Genomic DNA, 20929 nt, shown 5'->3' with positions numbered 1-20929 from the left:
AATATGGCTATTTCGTCATGAAAGCGAAAAATTCGAATACCGCAAAAAAAAAAAAAAAAAAACACTAAAGAACGATAAATCGCAAAAACTGAATTGCAAAAGAAAAACGCGAAGTAGCGAGGGCGCGAAAGCCGAACGGCGAACTAGCGAGGGTTTACTGTACTTGCCAAATAAAACTGGCATACAACATTCAAAGGGAAAGAAGCCGTGGTTCGTTTTCTGTCTTACTGTATCGGACAGAATCAATGCAACAGTCCTCTGATTCCACTTTTGTCCCCATGCTAACGTATTTGTCGCTAACTCCTTCGTGGTGGAATGACATGAAATCCATTCCAGGTGTGCGCCGGGTCACTATGGAAACCCAATGACGGTCGGCAATTCCTGCAAGAGATGCAACTGCAACGGCAACTCGGACCCCAACCTGATCTTCAACGAGTGCCACAACGTGACGGGCAAGTGCCAACACTGCTGGGGAAACACTTCCGGGTCCAACTGCGAGAGGTGCGCCCCCGGTTTCCACGGCGACGCAATCCACGCCAAGAACTGCCAAGGTAGGAGAGCCGCGAATGTTGACCCATTGCATCGGGGGCAGTCGTTTTGTTTGCAGAGGGGTTTTTTTTGGGGGGGGGTCAGTTGCAGAAAGCATTCTTTGTGACATCACCTCAAGTCTGACTTGGCGCATAAAAATAACAATCGTAAAATAAAAATGATGATAAATGGTGCATGGAATGTTCTTTTCAGCAAAGTGGTCTGTGGCAATGTAACAGAAGCTGAAGTTCACAACTGAGAATCAAAGATTATATATGGATTACGTTTGGGAGCCTTCTAATGCCCATGTCCAAAAATACCCCTTTCCATGCTCCTGACATGGTTTTGACCTCTAACGCCTTTGTCTCCGCGCCCCGTCTCAGAGTGCAAGTGTGACAAATGCGGCACTTCCTCGTGCGACGACAGAACCGGAGTGTGTCACTGCAAGCCAGGGGTCACCGGACGACTCTGTGACCGGTGCGAGGTGAGGAAAAACCGAGGGGAAGTTTATGCTCAAGTGTCACAACATGGGACTTCTGCCGAGGTGTTGCTCCGGACAGGGAACGGGCAGCGCGGTCCGCCCGGATCCCGGGTTCATTGGAGATGCTAAATTGTCAACATTTGTCTCCAGATGTGGCAGCCGGTCCGGGATGAACGCCACCACCGTGACACTCCTGCCTCCAACAGTCACCAAACAAATATTCCATGTGTGTGTTTTGCTTCATGCGTTCACTTTGTCGTGACGTAAAGTGAAGACATTTGCGTCCTCCGATAAAAACCTCCTCATCAGAAGACTGACGCTCACAGGGTGGCCTTGGGAGGAAGAAGGTTCACCTTCTTAAAACGAAGGCTCGATATAGTGTTCGGTTTGGTGATTTGATTCCATATGTCTCAGTTTAGGGTATATACAGAGATAGAGAATATATTGGTAAAAGGATGCGGATGATCTGGAGACAACAATCCACAAACTGCATCCATGCCATTTTAAACAAGTGGAATTTGGAAATACAAATGATCCCTAAATGTCCAGGACGAGAAACGTTGATGCAGATGGAAGGCTGTTTCAAGGAAGATGGGAAAGTCAATACATGACTACATGTTTGTGCTTCAAGGGGAAAAAAAAACGTATGTCCTTTGTGTTATCAGGCAGTGTTGCTTGTCAGAGAGTACAATCTACGTCGGCATTTTGACATCTAGCACAGAGCTAAGTATGCTAAAATCAGCCTTCCAGAAAAACAACAACTTGTCCACGAATTAAAGGCCAAACTACGATGGCAGCAGAATGTGTTGACGAAAGCCGCATCCAAAAACACCGCGGCGGTGAAAGCTAACTTTAATGTGTCTTAAGAGTAGCCGTTAGCAACCATGATGCCGATGTGGCCCTCGGTGAAAATGAGTTTGACACTCCTGCTTTAGATGGTGAATTCGGCATTGCTGTGATGCACCAACGTTGGTTAAAAACACTATTGCGCTTATTTTATTCAGGCTAATCTCATAGCGGCGGAGAAGCTTAGCGCCATCGCTTTCGTATGGCGTGTTTGTCAGGAAAGTAGCTCCGGACGATCCCCGACATGCTCTGCAGATGAGGGGACGCCGGAGTTGCTGGAATGCGTATTTGATGACCTCTGACACCGAAGGCTTTCGAATTCCAAACGCTAAGCCGTCATCAGTGGGAGGAAGGGTCTCCAGCTCCAAGAAGAGCATCTGTCTTCTTGGCTCGCCGTCAGAAACATGATGAACGAGGGAAGTTTTACAAACAGTGGCTGTAAACGGTAACGATAAGAACGATTAGCGAGCATGACGAGGAAGGGACCCACAAGCGTACGCTGTACTTGAACGTTTTTAAACGGCGACCGACTGCGAGGTAACAATGCTCTATTCATGTGCCGTAGGAGGGTTACTCCGGTTTCTCCAGCTGTCAGGGGTGCCGGAGATGTGAATGCGGGCCGGCATCTCTTCGTCCCACCTGCCACACTCTCACCCACAGCTGCCTGTGTCGCCCCGGCGCCGGAGGGCGTTACTGCGAGCGCTGCCTCCCGGGCTACTGGGACTACAGCCCCTCCGGCTGCAAGAGTAAGTCCCGCGATCCATCAATCAGCGTGGAGAATGTTCTCCGGCTCACTTGAACTGTTCCCAGACCATTTGGTGCAACACTCAGCGCACTTAGGGTATTCCCAGAGAACTTCCGTGATGTACTCGTATTCCCACACCCACTACCGCGGCCAGAGGAAGCATCTGTTCGGAACTGCGACCCTTTTGGCCGCAGACTCTCTCAGCAGAGAGCGGGATAACATCACCAGCTAGTCCAGATCTGTACACAGCTACTAAAACATCAGTCCCACACAAGAGAAGCCACGAGACAGATGTGCAGTGCCTCCAGCCAAGAAGCCATCTGTGGCTCTGAACATATACTGTATTTTTGCAAGCGCGCAGATGCAGTTCCGGCTCCACGCGAGTCTGACTATAGTTTTTATAACTTTCGTTCTTTGTGAAAGCCCGTATCTGCGTTTGTTTCTGCAGAGTGCGAGTGCGAGAGCAGTCACTGTGACATGCATACCGGAGAGTGTCTGCCAGAAGCTGCGACGGTCAACCTCTGCAACATCAGTAAGGGCTCACAGACACAAACTTAACACTCCCGACGGTAAAACCGCCCCTTCGTAACCGTCGCATCCGACCGGGTTTCAGGTTGCGATGAATGTATCTGGCACCTAATCGGAGACCTGAAGTTGTCCAATAACACACTGGACCAGCTGAGAGTCGGAGTGCTGAACATTTCAACCGGGGCTGCGGCCAACGATCGCCTCAAGTACTACAATTACACCGCTCACCGCTTACAGGTACACGCGCTGATGTGAATGCATTTGAAAAATAATTATCTTATGATCAAGATTTGCTGCTCCCGGTGGAAGAACGTCAACGAAACAGAACCTTTTCCGAGGCGAGACGGCAAATGACCGGCGAGCCAAACAAATCAGGCGCCGTTTGACTGAGACTTGTAGTCTAATAAAATGCTTGTAAAGTTAAGAGGATCCAATTTCAATCGGTAATTATAGATTAGTCTCTATTAATACCACTCCTTTGCCATCATATCTGTTAATAATCCACCTGGATGAATGGATGTGGGCATTGTCTTGGGTCTGAGCGTCACGTACCCTGGCTTTTTAAACCATTTGCCTCGTCCGCACAGGAACAATTTCAAGCGTGGAGAAACAAGTCGTCGATGATGAGGGTCCAGACCGGGCAGCTGGAAGAGGATGCAGACGCTGTGGTGTTAAACATCAAACAGCTGGGAGAAATGGTTTGTGGCTCTGGCCTCTTTCATCCGACGGCTCGCGACACATAAGTCGGCTCGGTCGGTTGTTTTCGTATCGGTGTCAAAAGTCAAAGATTCGGTTCACAAAATGCATTTCTGATGGATTCACCAAGCCAGAAATAAGCCTGGAAGAGACGATTCTGTATTTATATTACCATGATAGACTTACAAGGTACAGTGATCCCTCGCTATAACGCGGTTTACTTTTCACGGTTTCGCTACTTCACGGATTTGCGTCGTGCGTTGTGTTCTGCATTCTGATTGGCTAAAAGGTCACTCCGCTTCTTCTCTACCTGTGCGTCAATAACGTTGCAGTTCAATATGTACACGTATGTAAAACAGCTCGCCGAATTTACATGACGTACGTGCAAATTCCCTCGCGATTTCGAGTTTCTCTAAAACCCATAATGTTGAATAAAAGGTTTTGGACCGACAAAAGCACCTTGCAGGGCCCAAAAGTTAAACTTCTGGACATGCTAAGGGAAGGTAAAAGCTACGCGGCTGAAGGTCGGCATTACGGAATTTATGAATCTTCTGTTCGTTTCATAAAGAAGGAAGAAAAAAACATAAGGACGACAGCAGCGATGTATGATAGAGTATTTAATTGTATGATAATTGTAAAAAAAAAAAAAAGAAAGGTTTCTACTTCACGGATTTTGCCTATCACGGGTTCTTTTTGGAACGTAACCCCCGCGAAAAACAAGGGTTTCCTGTATACCAGGAAATGATAGCCTTCACGTGACTGTTTTATTTTATAGACCCGAAACGCAAGTGAAGCACAAGTTAAATGTTTGGCCGGAATTCTCCGATAGCTACCGCTAACCGAGGCGAGCGAAGAACGCTTTCAACCGGACATTAGAAGCCAGAGCTGTTGGACGCTGATTTATTTTTTTGCTTTCCCAGGAGAGCGTGGTGGAGGCTCTGGGCTCGGCGCTGGATGAGAACTCTCTGCAGACCTTCACTGTGGCCAAAGAGCTCAGCACAAACCTCACCAACCTCAACACACAAATAGAAGGTGCTTGACCTCTCTGCTCGAGCTGACTCGGAATCGTTCATTTCGTCGGTTTTCACGCCGATGTCAACACCGACGCTTAAGACTCGCGCTACTCTTTCGAAGGTACGACCTCCAAAAGCCGTAGCCTGAGTCGCTTTGTATCTGTGTGCAGAGATGGTCCACGACTGGGAGCTGTACAGCGTTCACCAGGACGTGGACCCGGAGGTGGTCAGACAGAACACAGAGAAGGCGGAGGGAATGGTGTCCTGGATGCGGAAACTGGACCTGTCCCCGAAAGAGCCCATCACCACGGACGAGTCAACGGAGGCCCATGACTGTGAGCCACTTTGTCCACGAGCGCTTAAATAGCTGCAACCGCACAAATCCGCTTCGCCCAGCTTCCCATTTTCAAAGGGTTCACCCAACCAAGCACAACCGGTAATTTCACATGGGATGGGATCGACACGGGGACCGGCCATTAGCTATTAAAGAAAAACATTCCTCCCGAAACGCTCAAATACGGCGTACATCTGGCCGATTGTGTCCGCCGCACAATCGCGGCTGTTATTAAAACCCGCTGGAAATCTGAAAGGACCGAATCGCCGGCTGGCATCTCATCACGCGCTGACCGTCACACACACACAGGACCAAAAAAATGTGCTGAGCTTAACACGCTTCGATACTGTCGAATCATTATCGATCAAATGTGTCCGTTTTCACTTCACGCAGAAAGACGCGGATTTGACGCGCTTTGTTTTTTTTCCAAACTCGGAATTTAGTGCTGAGGCGAGTCCGTCAGTTGGAGAAGAAGCTGATGAGCTCCAACGGCCGCCTGCCGCCCGTCCGGGAGCTCCTTTCCCGTTTCACCGCCAAGTTGTCCGCCGCCCAGGGATCGCTCCGGAGAGCGGACGGCGTGGTAAAGGAGACGGGGGACAAAAACAGAGCCAACCTCCTGAAACTCCAGAGGAATGAGGTGATTTCCCATGACCTCCTCCAGCTTCCCCTCTTGCTCCGTGTTTGTTAGTTTTGGGTCGACGTTATGTAAACAATGCGGTCGCAAACCGCGGTGGCTAACTCATGCTGCCCCTCCGATTCCCCATCGGGGAGCTGACTCGATGTAGTCTTTAGCGATACCATTAGTGGGTGGGCAATATCACCCAAACATTAACACAAATACACATATTTCAAAATCGGTACCTGACAACGCAACACACATGACTACAGATCCCCAACGGTTTCCTGAAAACACGTCAAAACTGCACGTTCAGAAAGGAAACATCCAGACATGTGATATCACAACAGGCGTCGACCATTTTACCGAATAAACTTTGACAACTTGTACAAAAAAACAATAGTTGTAATATCAGCCAAAGGACAGGGTGTTTGATGGATGGATTTGGTCTATATGGAATATTGTTTTTCTTGTCTCATTTCACCCTTCACGTGCTAAAACACCAAAAGCGGGGGTCGATCGGACGGCCTCGGGTTCCCTGAGGCGCCTCCGTGGCTTCCCTGATGATAAACCAAGTGAAAGCCCTTCCTCCTCGCCGCCAGCTTTATCTCTGCACGTCGTTTTTCAAACACAGCTCATTTATGTATTTGTAAAAGACTGTGGGAGCGAGAAACAGATATCGGGTTTTGCTTAACTTGGCGTGTCAAATCGGGATATCAATGTCGGTACCGAAGCGCTTAGAAATGTAACTCAACACCATCTGTTGTGGCTTGGAGGAGCTGCTCTGAGTGGAGGCCCAGCGAGGGGGAGAAGCTAAAGTCCCAGTCCCGCTAGTTTCAACGGCGAAATTTCGATCCGTGCTGATTTCCAGGGCTTTTGCACAGATATTTGACCTTCTTTGTAAAAGTTTCAACCAGCGGGAGTTCTCGCGTTGCAGAGAACGGAAAAGGCACAGACTCATCAACCATTTGGTGATTCCCTTTTATCACCTTTATATGATCTAATCAGCTCTGATAAAGGCACCGCTGAAGAGAAATTTGAGAAAGTCAAAGCTGCAGTAAAAAATGTTGGAATTTTTTGGATGGTTCTTCTCCGATGCTGCAGGGGTTTCGGTTTCAGACGAATGGTCTGTTGAGCTGTCGCTCTGCTCCTGTTTGTGTCACGGCTTCCTGTCGGACTCGGGTGAGAAAGCGCGAAACGCCAAACTCGGTGCATGGATAGCCGCTTTCGGACAGGACGGTTTCGAATTACCCAGCTTGAATTTTGGCTCCGGGAACTGGCCTGCTCCAGGGGATCCTTTTAGTGTCGCATCCACACAGTTAGTAAGGGACCACGGCGGAGAGCAGTGTGACGCGAGCATCTGCAACATGCACTCTTAGCACACAATATACTGTGAAGAAGAGGAAGATGACATGGAGTGAAGTTGCCAATGTGTTCATGGATGATCAGATGGGTTGAGGTGTTATCATCTTCTCCCTGCACTGCTTCCGTTAGCTAAATCTGTACTTATTTTGGCCGAAATGTTGATGTTCTGCTGCAAGCCCTGGAAACCCCTCTGTAGCCTAACGGGCCAGAAGGCCTTGGACCTCTCGGTTGGTCCATTTCTAGCTGGTTCCGTCCATTTTGTCCCAAGTCGGAAGACAACAAATGACCACCGAAGTTTTTAAAAATGGTGCTTTGTGGTCCACAAGAAGTTATCGGATAACGGACGTGGCTTATGAGTTCTAACAAGCACTTACCCCTCATAGTTCTGATGTAAAAACAGACCCTCTCCGTTGAGTAGGAGCTAAAATGGTCCTAAGAGCTGAAGTCTGCGGCCCCTGAATGAAAAAATAGTTACTGGAAAGGTTCTAGGAACTGCAAAAAGGGCTCATGAGAGATGTTCTTCTCATGCATACCGCGCTCCCGTATCACGTCTTGTGCATATTCCCACGTCTGCCTCCAGTTCTTGTGCAAGCCGTGAAACAAGTTTCCCAAATGACAGGGTAAGAGGCTGCGGTGAGGACACGACAAGGAGAATCCTGCTTTAAGGACAACGGTCCGTCTGATGTCTCCTTGATCCCTGTGAGGATTCTACGTCTAAACCAGACATGTATTGAATGATTGACCAATCAAAACAGTCCATTGAAGACTATTCTTAGCGTTTAACCTCGCAAATCCATTTGTAATCTGACTACTCTTGTAACTGCCAAAGAACATAGTTGAAGCTCTACTACTATAATAAATAAAGAGGCACCCTTATATCTGTAATTTAAGTTTAATCCTTAATGCTTTTAGTCAAGCAAGGTATGATAGTAATATGGGCTCCTTAAAATCCCATTTTATTTATAATCTTTCTCCAAATCTGACATTTTGGTCTTGTGGAACTTCTTGTTGTGCTTTCACGTGAGAATCCTCTAGTCGTTTTGGAGCGCTTAGCATGACGCTAGGTCACATGGTCCAGCAAGAAAAAAAACCTAGAAATTCAGTTTCCAGTCTTTGAATGTGTGTTATCGGGGGCAGGGATCTCCACGATCAGGCCCTCCGCTGTAAAGGCCATGAATGGTCTGCTAAGCAAACACGGAGCCCCGGCTAATCTGTGGCTCTTCCTCACTTCAAAACAAACCGGTTTACACCAGCTGCACATCGGCTGTAAACACACCGCCGGGCCACTCGGGCAAATCAAATGGTCTCCCCATCATGCCTTGCTCAGTCATGCAGCCATCATACTCAAGGTATGGTGGGGAGGGTGAACGCCGCACCCTGGACTCCTGCAACAATGCCCGACTTTAACCGGATCCTTGTAAAACCCTCCCAGGCGAAGCAGCAGAGGCTGATCGAGGACTACAATGAGGTCAACGAAACCCTGGGGACGGCCGGAGACCACGTCTCCGAAGCAGAGGGTATCGCGGCCGAGATGGACGTCATGGTGCAAGTGAGGCATGAGTTTTATGTGCAAACCTTTACGTGTTTAGTCTAATCCTACGGAAAGGTTTCAGAATCAGAATCAAATATTTGTCACCAAGGAGCAATTTGGGGGGGGGGGGCACATAAGGGTAGCAGTATCAAATTGTGAATACCAAAGAATCAAATGTAATAATAATGATAATAATAAATAAATAAATAAATAAATAATGTAAATAAATAAAGAAAAATACAATTAAAATATAAGAATTATATAAATAAATGAATGACTGTACAGAATTGTGCAAATTGTAAGTAAGCTACCTCTGCATTTATATACTGCTCAAAAAAAAAATAAAGGGGACACTAAAACAACACAATGTAACTCCAAGTCAATCACACTTCTATGAAATCAAACTTCGCACTTAGGAAGCAACATCAACTCATTTTACTTGTTTTAAGGATATAATATCAACGTTGCATCAGCCTTTCGTGTGTTTTTCCACTTTCATTTTGAGTGCGACTCCAAATTTGATTTCCATCGATCATTTTGGTGTGATTTGACATTCAACTGTGTAAAGAACAAAGTGTTTCATCCGAATATTTCATTCATTTGGATACGTTATTCTAGCGTTCCCTTTATTTTTTGAGCAGTAGATCATAAAAATATAATGAGCAGCATTACAGTCGGCGGGGGAGGGGTTTGCAGGGCTGCTGAGAATTTATGAATTTATTTATCATATTTGTGTCATATCATGGGGTTTGATTGGAATTTACTCATTCGACTTAAGGATACAATCCAATCAATGCACATATTGAGAATTCACTCATCTCAAATTCCCCCAATGGGGATCATTAAGGTATTATCCTTATCTGTGCTTGCATATCTTCACACGTGTGTCCGGCCATGTCCGTCTATCGGGACAGAATGTGACGCAGTACCATGCCGCGATTGACGGCGCCGGCCAAAAGCTTCAGGAGAAGATGGAGAGAAACTCGTTGGTGGACAGAGATCTGGTCCAGAGGGCCTCCGAGCACGCCGAGGAGCTGGAGAGACAGGCCGATGACCTGGAGCAGTAAGAATCGTGTCCGAATTAAGCTTAACTGCATGAGATGCCATCCATGAAAAGAGAATTAACTTCAAGTTCATGTTTTTGACAACGCGTAAACACTGCGGATCACTATGGAGGTCAATATTTATAACCGACCTGATGTTTGAAATCTAGTCACGGAATAGGGGGGAAAGGAAATACATAAACAACAACTTCAATGAGCACAATGAAGCACTTTTCTTGAAACAAATGTCCGCAAACAACGGCTCGGAGGCTGCGGTGATCCAGAGGAGCTCCTGTCGGCTGAAAACACGCAAATCATGCGATGGCTTTGAGTTTAAATGAGGGGAAACCGTAGCCTGGATCCAACTTAAAAATCCTTTTGCAGTGTCGGCGTATGCTAATGTTTACGGTATATAAGGAGTTTATTGATGGAAAAATGACCAATGTTTGCTAAATAGTCTAAGTTTGAAATTACAGTGATCCCTAGCTATAAAGAGCTTTACTTTTCACGGTTTCGCTTCTTCACGGATTTGCATGGTGCATTGTGTTCTGCATTCTGATCGGCTAGAAAGTCACTCCGCTTCTTCTCTACCTGTGCGTCAATAACGCTGCAGTTTAATATGTACACGTACGTAAAACAGCTCGCCGAATTTACATGACGTACGTGCAAATTCTCTCGCGATTTCGAGTTTCTCTAAAACCCATAATGTTGACAAAATGCTCTGGAGCGACAAAAGGCGGCGGAAGATGCTATCTATCGCAGATAAATTTAAACTTCTGGACATGCTAAGGGCAGGTAAAAGCGATGCGGCTGTAGGTCGGCACTACAGAATGAATTATTCTTCCGTTCGTTCCATAAAGAAGGAAGAAAAAAAACAGAAGGACGACAGCAGCGATGTATAATAGAGTATTTAATTGTATAATATTTGTGCCTATCACGGGTTGTTTTTGGAACGTAACCCCAGCGAAAAAGAAGGGTATACTGTATAATGAAAGATATAATGGGTAGGGGAGCACATCAGGGATCAGCTCTGCATCCCTTCTTCTTCTTCTACGGTGATGGACAGGCAGACAGAGGAGGTTAAGAGGAATTGCCATGGATGTTTCCGCGATGTTTGCAGATGATGATGTGATCATAGGATCAGGAATGTGTCCATCAGAGGGACAACACCTGTTAAATCACGGCGATAAAGTCAGACTGACATGTCTTTGGAAGTTCTCAGTCATCCAGGTCATGGTGAATCTTGTCTTGACAACTGGACTTGAATTTCTTCCCCAAAAGACATTTCACCCCTCATCTGAGAGGCTTCTTCAGAGCAGAACTATCAAATCCAAGTCCACCTGCCAAGACTTGACAAGAAGATTTCAACAAGAATTCAGACTGAGATGGTTTGGACTCGTACAGAGGAAGGATGGTGAAGATGTGGGTAGAAGGATGCTGCAGGGTCGGAGGCCGAGTGTATAAAATAATAAAATTGAGGAAATGATTTTGGATACATATACAGGGACATGTATACACATACAGGACTGTCTCAGAAAATTAGAATATTGTGATTAAGTTCTTTATCTTCTGTAATGCAGTTAAAAAAAACAAAAATTACTTTTTCATGATATTCTAATATTTTGAGATAGGACTTTTGAGTTTTCTTAAGATGTAAGCCTTAATCAGCAATATCAAAATAATAAAAGGCTTGCAATATTTCAGTTGATTTGTAATGAATCCAGAATGTATGACATTTTTGTTTTTGTAATTGCATTACAGAAGATAAAGAACTTTATCACAATATTCTAATTTTCTGAGACAGTCCTGTACATCAGCATGAGTATCAGATTGTATTTAAAAAAAAAAAAAACAACTATAGCTCCCCCTGAAGGACATCTGTAGAAGGTCTTGCCAAAAGTCACATCGTAGAGAGTATTTTCAGACAACTGACATGAAAATGAATTCATAATGTTACATTTAATAACGGACGACACGGTAGTGGTTAATTTCCCTCCACAGTTCAAAAACATTGCAGGGGTTCATTAATGATTCTAAATTTTCCATGCGTATGAATGACAGGGTCAACGGTTGCATGCCTCTACATTTACAACCCTGATGAGCACTATAGATAATGAATTTTACGCAAACATCTAATTCTATATTCATTTGTGTATTAAGTTCTTCAGCTGCGGCCTGTAATTGTCGCCATACATCGGTTTCTGAAAGGTGATAGGAGCCAAAGCATTTCTGTTCTTCGAGTTCGACGTTTGGTTTATGACTTTTTGAAGAATAGATGAACCAAAAATGAAGTTTTGTTGACACGAGTACGTCGGAATGGATTTTAGAAACATTAAATCCAGCTGTGGTGTCCGTCACCTCGTCTCACCCAGGGACCTGAGAGACAGCGACGCCAATGGCTTTGTCCAGAAGGCCATCAGCGCCGCCAACGTCTACAACAACATCGTGAAGTACATCAACGACGCCAACATCACTTCGCTCACCACCATGAACTTATCCGAAAGGGCTGAAGATGTAGGTTGGATCAAAACACCCGACGCACCCCATCTATCTTCTTGCATCGTTGTCGATATTTCTTTTATATTCTTTCCCCCTCCTCCCTCCGATTGCCTTAGGCTACAACTGGGATCAGCACGCAGCTCGAGTACCTGGTGACGCAGAGCGAGAACGTCTTCAAGGAGTCGGTCTCATTACATGCGGAACAGAACGGTATGCTCCGTCACAGAGGAGGTCCCGTGTTTGTCCGCTAATCTTTCACGACCGTCGTCCGAAGTGTCAAAAATAAATACGCAAACGTGATTTGCTGTTACAGATGTGGAGGCCGAAGTCGTCGACAAGCTCAAGTACATCGAGGAGACCAAGGAGACCATGGATAAAGACAGCAAGAAGCTCAAGGAGCTGGTGGAGGATATCAACGGAATCCATGCAGGTAAAAATGTGCCCTCTTCATGGGGGAAAAAAAAAAAATTGGAATAAATGTTTTGATTCACATTTCTTTTTTATTTCCCTGGGGGTATTTGATTTTACACATGTGAAGTTCATGGCTTTAATTACCAGCAGCATATAAAGCAGTCTTTACTACCTCATACATTTACAGGCACTAAAAGTGATATAGAGCAACATATGATAAAAATCACCAGCATGAAATCATTTTACTGCTGCAAAAAGATTACTTTTCCTTTGACACCGTCTGTATATTTTGAGCTTCCTGGAATCGGTGGTTCAGTCAGGAAAGTAACAATGGCTATAAAGTTAGATAAGAATTACAAGGTCTTGTCTTTTTCTTGTTATGAGCCCGTAAGCTGTTGAATGCACGATCCGCTCGCACGCCGCGGCGGTTCGGAAAGAGTCCGAATGAGTATTCCGGCTCATTTTATTTCACCCTAGCAGCGGTGGCGGACATTTCAGACACCTCCGTAATGAAGCTTAGAGAAAAGAACGGCTCCTCATCTTGTTACAAGGAACCTTACGACAAATGGCGTCTCCATTCTAACATGTAATGATATTCCAGACAGAACGCCGCAGCGGCTGGAGTTTACCCTGCAGGTGGCCGAGGGGACGCTCAACCAATCGGCCAAAGTGCTTCAGGCTATTTCACCCATCAGAAGCAAAGTGGAGGAGTGGGCTACCAATCTGAGCAACAACGAGTACTCAACGGAAGCCTTTGACCAGGCGGTGGACACTGCCGGGGCAGCGGGTATGCTGGCGAGGACTCGTTTCTTTGCTTTGCCGAGTCTCGCGTGTCGGTCGTCGCAGTGACGTTCTCTGTGCGCCGCAGCGGAGAAACTCAATGTTCTCGTTCCCGAGCTGCTGGACAAGCTGAAGGTGGTGGAGGAGAAGAAGCCCGTCAACAACGTGACTACCAACATCATAAGAATCAGGGAACTCATCGCCCAGGCCAGGAGCGTGGCCAGAAAAGTCAGTGCAATCTTGGGTCCCTCAAGCATACTTGAATTGATGCTTTGAGAAGAACACCGGCTGATTAACCCAAACACTCTTCCCCTTGTAAAGTAACTACATTTATTCATGAACTGAGTGGGAAGGTGCTGGAAGGAAGTCCCACTGAGAGTTTATGACTGAAGACATTATTCATGACGGTCTCGCTCCCTCCTCCCAGGTCCAAGTATCCATGAAGTTCAATGGTCAGTCCTCGGTGGAGATCCACCCCAATTCGAACTTGGAGGACCTGAAGACTGTGACGTCAATCAGCCTGTTCCTGAGAGTCGACCCAGACAAGGATCCCATTGAGGATCGCTTCATCTTGTACCTTGGAGACAGAAATGTGAGGATTCTACGTTTAAACCAGACATGTATTGAATGATTGACCAATCGAAACAGTCCATTGAAGACTCTTCTTAGCGTTTAACCTCCCCAATCCATTTGTAATCTGACTACTCTTGTAAGTTACCCTGCCTGTTAGTAATTCACCTGCGTAAATGACACTGAGAATGACCTGGCGAAGACTTTAAAACGGTTAATAAGCTATTATCTAAATGTTTTTGCCTGTTTTTTCTGCATCGCTCCCCAGGGAAGGAGAGACTACATGGGACTGGCCATCAAGAACGACAACCTGGTGTACATGTACAACCTCGGCGGGAAAGATGTCGAAATCCCGTTGGCTTCCAAGCCTGTCAGCCAATGGCCTGCGGTTTTCAACTACATTAAACTGGAAAGGTGCCGTTCCTACGCCAGCTCCCGCCAGTCTTTTTCTCTGGCAGAAGTGAATTTCAGGTCTTAATTTCCTTTGTCTCGCCCAGGCTGGGCCGACACGGCAAAGTCTTCCTGACCATCCCCAGTCAGAGCTCCTCAGATGAGCAGAAGTTCATCCAGAAAAGCGAAGCTCCGGGAACCGACTCGCTATTTGACATAGACCCCAAAGACATGGTGTTCATCGTCGGCGGCGTCCCGCCAGGCGTCAGGGTGACGTGTTTCGCATGACGTTCACAAGCGTACATCGACACCAGTTGTTGCTATCACATTTTGACATCCCTCTTTGTGTTTTCCAGCTCCCGCCGCTGCTGAGTCTCGCTCCTTTCGTGGGCTGCATCGAGTTGGCCTCGCTAAACAATGACGTGATCAGCGCGTACAATTTTAAGGAGATTCATAATGTGGATATCACGGCATCGCCGCCGTGCCCGAGGTACGCAGAATTGCTGCCCGAGCTATGTGAACCCAAAACACCACGATGACTCTGTAAATGGAAACATAATAATCTAGGAATTTGGTTTTAGTCAAGTGACACTAAAAGGACTATTGGGGAGTCATATTTACGCAGAGGTGAGGCTGTAAATGTAGCCAATTGCCTTCCTCCTTCTCTTCTCAGGTACAAACTGGCGTTCTCCCAGAGTCGTATCGCAAGCTACCTGTTCGACGGAACGGGCTACGCGCTCATTAGTAAAATGGAGCGAAGGGGGAAGTTTGGAGTCGTCACGAGATTTGACATTTCGGTGCGAACGGTCGTGAACGACGGCGTTCTCTTCCTCATGTCCAGTGAGGTAAGTCCAAAGACCCTTTGACTTTCTTGCCCCTGTCCATCATCTCTAACTTGTATGCTTGCATCACGAACAAGCACGTGGTAATGTATTCTGATGTTTTTATTTTCAGGAAAAATTCTTCCTTTTAGAAATAAAGAATGGCTATTTGCGCCTAATGTACGACTTTGGCTTCAGTGACGGGCCTAAAGTTCTGGAGGATAACATACCAAAGCTGCAAATAAATGATGCAAGATATCATGAGGTATTTGTTCTCAAAGTTCAAACAAACGAACCCCGATTTTCTAGTTCCCGTTGTTTGACCTTCTGCTCGGTGTTGGCGCAGGTGTCAGTAATCTACCACCAGTACAAGAAAGTTATCCTGCTGGTGGACAAGAGTCACGTTAAATCTATGGAGAACACGAAAACAACTCTTCCCTTCTCCGATATCTACATCGGCGGGGCTCCCTCACACGTTCTGAAATCCAGGTGAGTTCAGTGGGAGTCGAAATTACCGAAATTACGAAATTACCGAACTACTGAAATAAAGTAGTTCCAGTACAGCTTTAGGGGTGTTGACACGTATGCTCCCGCAGGCCCGAGCTGTCGGCCGTGGTTGGCCTGAAGGGCTGCATCAAAGGTTTCCAGTTCCAGAAGAAGGATTTCAACCTGCTGGAGGAGCCCGGCACTATCGGCATCAGCAGCGGCTGCCCTGAAGAGTCCTTTGTGAGTTCTCCGTCCATTAGAGGACGTACCGATCTGTGATCGGGGAAGAAGCATGACGCCTCTCTGTGTGACAGATGTCCCGAAAAGCCTATTTCAACGGCGAGAGCTACCTGGGATCCACGGCCAAGATTTCACCGTTTGACAACTTTGAAGGAGGCCTCAACTTTAGAACGCTTCAGCCGAGTGGACTCCTGTTCTACCACAGCGAAGGGGTACTTAATCGACTTCCCGTAGATTAAGAATGCATGTTATTGCTTCAATACTTCTAAAAATGTCATCGGCATCAAAATATTCTCCTTCCGCCGCAGGCCGATGAATTTAGCATTTCTCTGGAGAATGGAGCCGTGGTGATGAACACCAAAGGTACCAGGGTCAAATCGCACAAGAAGCAATATAGCGACGGAAGACCACACTTCTTAGTGGCGTCTGTGACCAACCAAAAGTAAGCATGCGTCTACAGGCGGGTGCGATAGTCATGTAACGGCAATGTGTCTTATTCTATGACTCAGCAGGTTTGAAATGTTTGTTATAATTGGCTTTCTATCCTAAATGAATTTTTCAACAAAAGGTGCCAGAGCAGTGGCCATCTGTTAAGGCGACAGATCACTGGACTGAGAACTTGTCATTTCTTACAAGTACTCAGTGGTACTTTCCAACAGCTGAAAGCAAGATCAGGAGATAACGCTTCGAAGTGTCAGAACCGAGACCGGGACTCTTCTGTTTCCCCCCCCAAAGGTATATCCTGTTGGTGGATGACAAGGACAAGCAGGAGAAGAAACGTCCATCCTCAGCTGCAAGATCTTCATCGACGCCTGCTATAAAGAGCTTCTACTACGGTGGATCTCCAAGCAGCAGCTTCAAGAACTTCACAGGCTGCATCAGCCATGCCTACATCAACAGGTAAGTCAAATTTGTCTTCCCCAAATCATATTTGGGTTACAGTGATCCCTCGCTATAACGCGGAACGGTTTAACTACTTCACGGATTTGCATTGTGTTCTGCATTCTGATTGGCTAAGAAGTCACTCCGCTTCTTCTCTACCTGTGCGTCAATAACGTTGCAGTTTAATATGTACACGTACGTAAAACAGCTTGCCAAATTTACATGACATACGTGCAAATTCTCTCACAATTTCGAGTTTCTCTGAAACCCATAATGTTGACAAAACGCTCTGGAGCGACAAAAGGCAGCGGAAGATGCTATCTATCGCAGATAAATTTAAACTTCTGGACATGCTAAGGGAAGGTAAAAGCGATGCGGCTGTAGGTCGGCATTACGGAATTAATAAAACTTCCGTTCGTCCCATAAAGAAGGAAGAAAAAAAAAAAAGGACGACAGCAGCAATGTATAATAGAGTATTTAATTGTATAATAATTGTAAAAAAAAAAAAAAAAGGTTTCTACTTCACGGATTTTGCCTATCACGGGTTCTTTTTGGAACGTAACCCCTGCAAAAAACAAGGGTTTACTGTACTTGCATTGTGCTTCTCACGTGTTGTAACAAAGAGACAGCGCTAAATGTGATGTATGTCGTCATAAATAGTCCACATCTTGGAGTTATCTTCACATCCCGACCCAAGCCCTCCTTCTCAACCTATTCTTTTCTGTAGACAAGACCGTGACATCGAGCCCGAGGACTTCCAGAGGTACACAGAGAAAATCCAGACCACCCTGCAGGAGTGTCCGGTGCAGCAGCCGCCCGCCGCTCTGCTGTCCAGACAAAGAGCCAGACAGAGCCTCTCCAAGAAGGTACAACAGGAACAAATCCACCCAAAAGAATATTATGACCGGCCAAGGGTGAACCCTGCTGTTGGCCCAGTGACAGCCAGGATCAGCCCCAGCAGTCCAGAGTGCAGGAAAAGCAGCATGGATAGTGAATGAATGAATTAAAAATGGCTCTTTATCTGCTCATGAAAACAGCTCAGTATATTCATTTATGTTATTTGCCATACATGACATCACGATGTTTTTCTAGGCTTATGTTTAAGTGATTGATCAATCGACTGCACTGAGTAATGAGGTTTTGAGAAACCTCTGAATACCGTAATTTCCGGACGATAAGCCGCGACTTTTTTCACGTAAACAACGATGCGGCTAATGTATGGACTTTTTTGGGTGGGGGGGGCGCTAACGAGCTTCACGCCGCTAAAGCGTTTATCCTCGTCACATCGGGACGATGAAATGACCGAGAAATTCTGAGTCCGTTCAACTCCGACACAGAAGACGACTTTGACAGTTTTAGTGCGCGGGAGGAAGCCCGAGATAGCGGTCGGCTAGCCGGTGCGGCTAATATTAAGGAAAGATAAGATAAGAACAACTTTATTTATCCCGAAGGAAATTGTTATGCCAGAGTTTCAAGCAAAAACATAACAATAATAGATAATAGTAGGAAGGAGGGAGAATAAGAAATACAATAAAATATAAATTGTCAAGGAGTGTTTTAAGGTCTTAAGTACAAAGATTAAGAACAAAGATTTGAAGATTCCCCGCGGCTGAGGGAAGGTGGTGCACTCAATAGTCCGGAAATTATGGTACTTTCACCAAAAAAAAAAATAAAATAAAATAAAATAAAAAAAGTTTTATTTTGCTGTTAGGCTCAAATTGATTGAGGCCGAATGTTGGAGAGTAAAAAAAAAATGATTAAAAAAAAAAAAAAAAAGACTCCGATCAATGTTTTCCAATCCATATCATTGTGCGAATGTGTCTCCCCTGTCCTGAATTGATTGTTGTTCCAGGTGAGCAGGGACGACCCCAGTCGCCCTCTGGGCTTGACGGAACTTAAAAGCGACGATGAAGAGCGAATAGAGGTGGCCACCCCTTGCTACCTCTCCAAAAGTCCCAGAGCAACCCCTCAAGCTTTCCATTACGGCAGCATCGCCAACAGCAGGCAGCACTACACCGACCTCCCCGAGTCCTTTGCCGAGAGGTATGCTATCTGTAAGGGTATGTTTGCGCCGCACCGCCGTAGACATGTAGGCTAGATGCCTGACTGGGTGCGTCTTCCACCGAACCAGGTCCCATTTCTCCCTGTCCCTGAAGACCCAGTCATTATTTGGCCTCATCTTCTATGTGTCTGATATGCAAGAGAAGAACTTCATGGCGCTCTACCTCGCCCACGGCAAACTCGTGTACACCTTCAATGTGGGCGATCAGAGGGTCAAAATAAGAAGCGAGGAGAAGTACAACAATGACGAATGGCATAACGTGAGACCCGTCACCTGATGGATGCACCTCTACTTTGCTGTCAATGATTCGATCAGGAAATCATTTCTTTTTCTCTTTCTCTCTGAAGGTGTTATTTATCCGCGATAAGAATACGGGACGATTGATAATCGATGGGGTAACCTTGCTGGAAGACAGGGCTCGAAAAAGCAACGTCTCCTGGCATGTCAGCAGCCCCCTCTATTTCGGAGGAGTTCCCCCGGGCAGAGCTCAGACAAATATCCAGGTATGAGGATGCAGGGAGTAAATTTTAACATTTAAGCCCTGGATACCACGCTGACTCGAGCGCCTATATATCTTCTCTGAACGTCTCCAAACTCGATCCGCGGCCCTCTGTAGAGAAACTCCGCACACAGCTTCACCGGCTGCTTGAAGAACCTGCAGCTCGACGGCGAGTGGCTGTCGTCAGTGGCCGAGACTTTCGGCGTCACCCCGTGCTTTGAGGGAGCAGAGGAGCAGGGGACATTCTTTTCAGAAGCAGGGGGATACATCATGCTAGGTGAGTCTCTGGTAGGCGTTTGACCGAGTTGGGCGTTCGCAGACGGAGCCTGAAACTTGCGGTCAGTAACGTGTCTCGGGCAGCCGAACGAGCAAGTGATTGGTTGTGGCTTAAGAGGAAGCATGGTAGCTGGGGAGGTTGCTAAAGATAGTTAGCTTTTGGAACGGCTAAGTAGCATGGAAGGGGTGTTTCCAGGACGCTGGATTGCACCGTCAAGCATTCGTAAGGTGTCACGGGCCTAACTTGACAAAACACTGATGATGGAAGGTGCCCATTTGGAAATCCAGACGATAAGATTCAGGCTGTTGTCGATTTGTGTCGGTAAGTGGTAGCTGTTAGCCGGCTTGTTGTTTGTTTTGGATAGCTTCCCTTCAGCCTGGATTGGACTTCTAGACGTGTTTTTACCAAGGATTTTGGCACAAGGGACGGTGACACCTTGTCCTGTGTATTAATGAACGCAACACATGAAAAATCCTTTACGGATTTTACAAAAAGGGTAAAACTTATTTCCGTTCGTGAGCGATCTATAGACTAGGTCAGGGGTCGGCAACCCGCGGCTCTTTCATCTTTACACTGCGGCTCCGAGTGGCTTGGGAAAATAAATTATAAATATTTAATCGAAGTGTATTTCATTTGTGTTAATTTCTTTTTTTAACTTTTAGTTGGAAGATTATTGTGATCTTGAAATATTAAATAAAATTATGTTTATTATTTTTCGCCGCGCAAAATAAACGTTACACTCGCGGAAGCCGGTATATCTGCCAGCCGGTAAAGTCCCGATTTGCAGATGCTGTGCGCAGAAGTCCCATAAACCGGGTAAAATAAATATTTATGAAGATATTTTGTAAATATTTTTTTTTTTATTGTTTACTGACACAGTGATTTTTTCCGGATTTATTTTTAAAATTCAGGTCAACCCAGAACTAAAAGTAAAAAAAAAAAAGGAATTAACACAAATGAAATGCACTTCAATGAAATATTTATAATTTATTTTCCCAAGCCACTCGGAGCCGCAGTGCAAAGTTGAAAGAGCCGCGGGTTGCCGACCCCTGGACGAGGTGATCGCGTACAACCGCAAACAATTAATCTTGCCCTTGATACCTCCTTTAGATACTTTTGACCTGGGGTTGAGGTTTGAGATGGAGATGGAGGTGCGTCCTCGCGCGGCCTCCGGTGTGCTGCTGCACGTGCGCCTATCACAGGGCTTCTTCACTGTTTACATTCATCAAGACGCGGTGAGTCTTCACGCGGCTGCTGCTCACACTGATGTGCGCTCACACCGGGAG

The 20929-nt window shown here is 46.1% G+C and overlaps 1 protein-coding gene across 1 annotated transcript in view; it reads left to right on the top strand.

The window, feature by feature from the left end:
* lama4 (laminin, alpha 4) overlaps nucleotides 1-20929 on the top strand; it is a 35344-nt gene that overhangs the window by 13001 nt on the left and 1414 nt on the right. The window contains exons 5-37 of the mRNA XM_086143068.1: nucleotides 337-551; nucleotides 912-1012; nucleotides 2421-2601; nucleotides 3049-3132; nucleotides 3214-3365; nucleotides 3716-3826; nucleotides 4745-4856; nucleotides 5008-5172; nucleotides 5615-5808; nucleotides 8585-8701; nucleotides 9598-9746; nucleotides 12099-12240; nucleotides 12342-12435; nucleotides 12539-12655; nucleotides 13238-13423; nucleotides 13505-13644; nucleotides 13844-14008; nucleotides 14255-14400; nucleotides 14484-14646; nucleotides 14733-14866; nucleotides 15050-15221; nucleotides 15331-15462; nucleotides 15544-15686; nucleotides 15794-15923; nucleotides 15998-16135; nucleotides 16232-16365; nucleotides 16659-16823; nucleotides 17533-17671; nucleotides 18658-18848; nucleotides 18937-19126; nucleotides 19215-19370; nucleotides 19484-19643; nucleotides 20754-20878. Coding sequence (XP_085999194.1) covers nucleotides 337-551; nucleotides 912-1012; nucleotides 2421-2601; nucleotides 3049-3132; nucleotides 3214-3365; nucleotides 3716-3826; nucleotides 4745-4856; nucleotides 5008-5172; nucleotides 5615-5808; nucleotides 8585-8701; nucleotides 9598-9746; nucleotides 12099-12240; nucleotides 12342-12435; nucleotides 12539-12655; nucleotides 13238-13423; nucleotides 13505-13644; nucleotides 13844-14008; nucleotides 14255-14400; nucleotides 14484-14646; nucleotides 14733-14866; nucleotides 15050-15221; nucleotides 15331-15462; nucleotides 15544-15686; nucleotides 15794-15923; nucleotides 15998-16135; nucleotides 16232-16365; nucleotides 16659-16823; nucleotides 17533-17671; nucleotides 18658-18848; nucleotides 18937-19126; nucleotides 19215-19370; nucleotides 19484-19643; nucleotides 20754-20878 — 4843 coding nt within the window. The remainder of the gene's footprint in view (nucleotides 1-336; nucleotides 552-911; nucleotides 1013-2420; nucleotides 2602-3048; nucleotides 3133-3213; nucleotides 3366-3715; nucleotides 3827-4744; nucleotides 4857-5007; nucleotides 5173-5614; nucleotides 5809-8584; nucleotides 8702-9597; nucleotides 9747-12098; nucleotides 12241-12341; nucleotides 12436-12538; nucleotides 12656-13237; nucleotides 13424-13504; nucleotides 13645-13843; nucleotides 14009-14254; nucleotides 14401-14483; nucleotides 14647-14732; nucleotides 14867-15049; nucleotides 15222-15330; nucleotides 15463-15543; nucleotides 15687-15793; nucleotides 15924-15997; nucleotides 16136-16231; nucleotides 16366-16658; nucleotides 16824-17532; nucleotides 17672-18657; nucleotides 18849-18936; nucleotides 19127-19214; nucleotides 19371-19483; nucleotides 19644-20753; nucleotides 20879-20929) is intronic.

This window comes from Fistularia commersonii, chromosome 36, assembly GCF_037954325.1.
Source record: "Fistularia commersonii isolate RoL2024-O1a breed Wild chromosome 36, RoL_Fcom_v1.0, whole genome shotgun sequence".
Lineage (NCBI taxonomy): Eukaryota > Metazoa > Chordata > Actinopteri > Syngnathiformes > Fistulariidae > Fistularia > Fistularia commersonii.
This window is presented reverse-complemented; position numbering and strand designations above follow the sequence as displayed.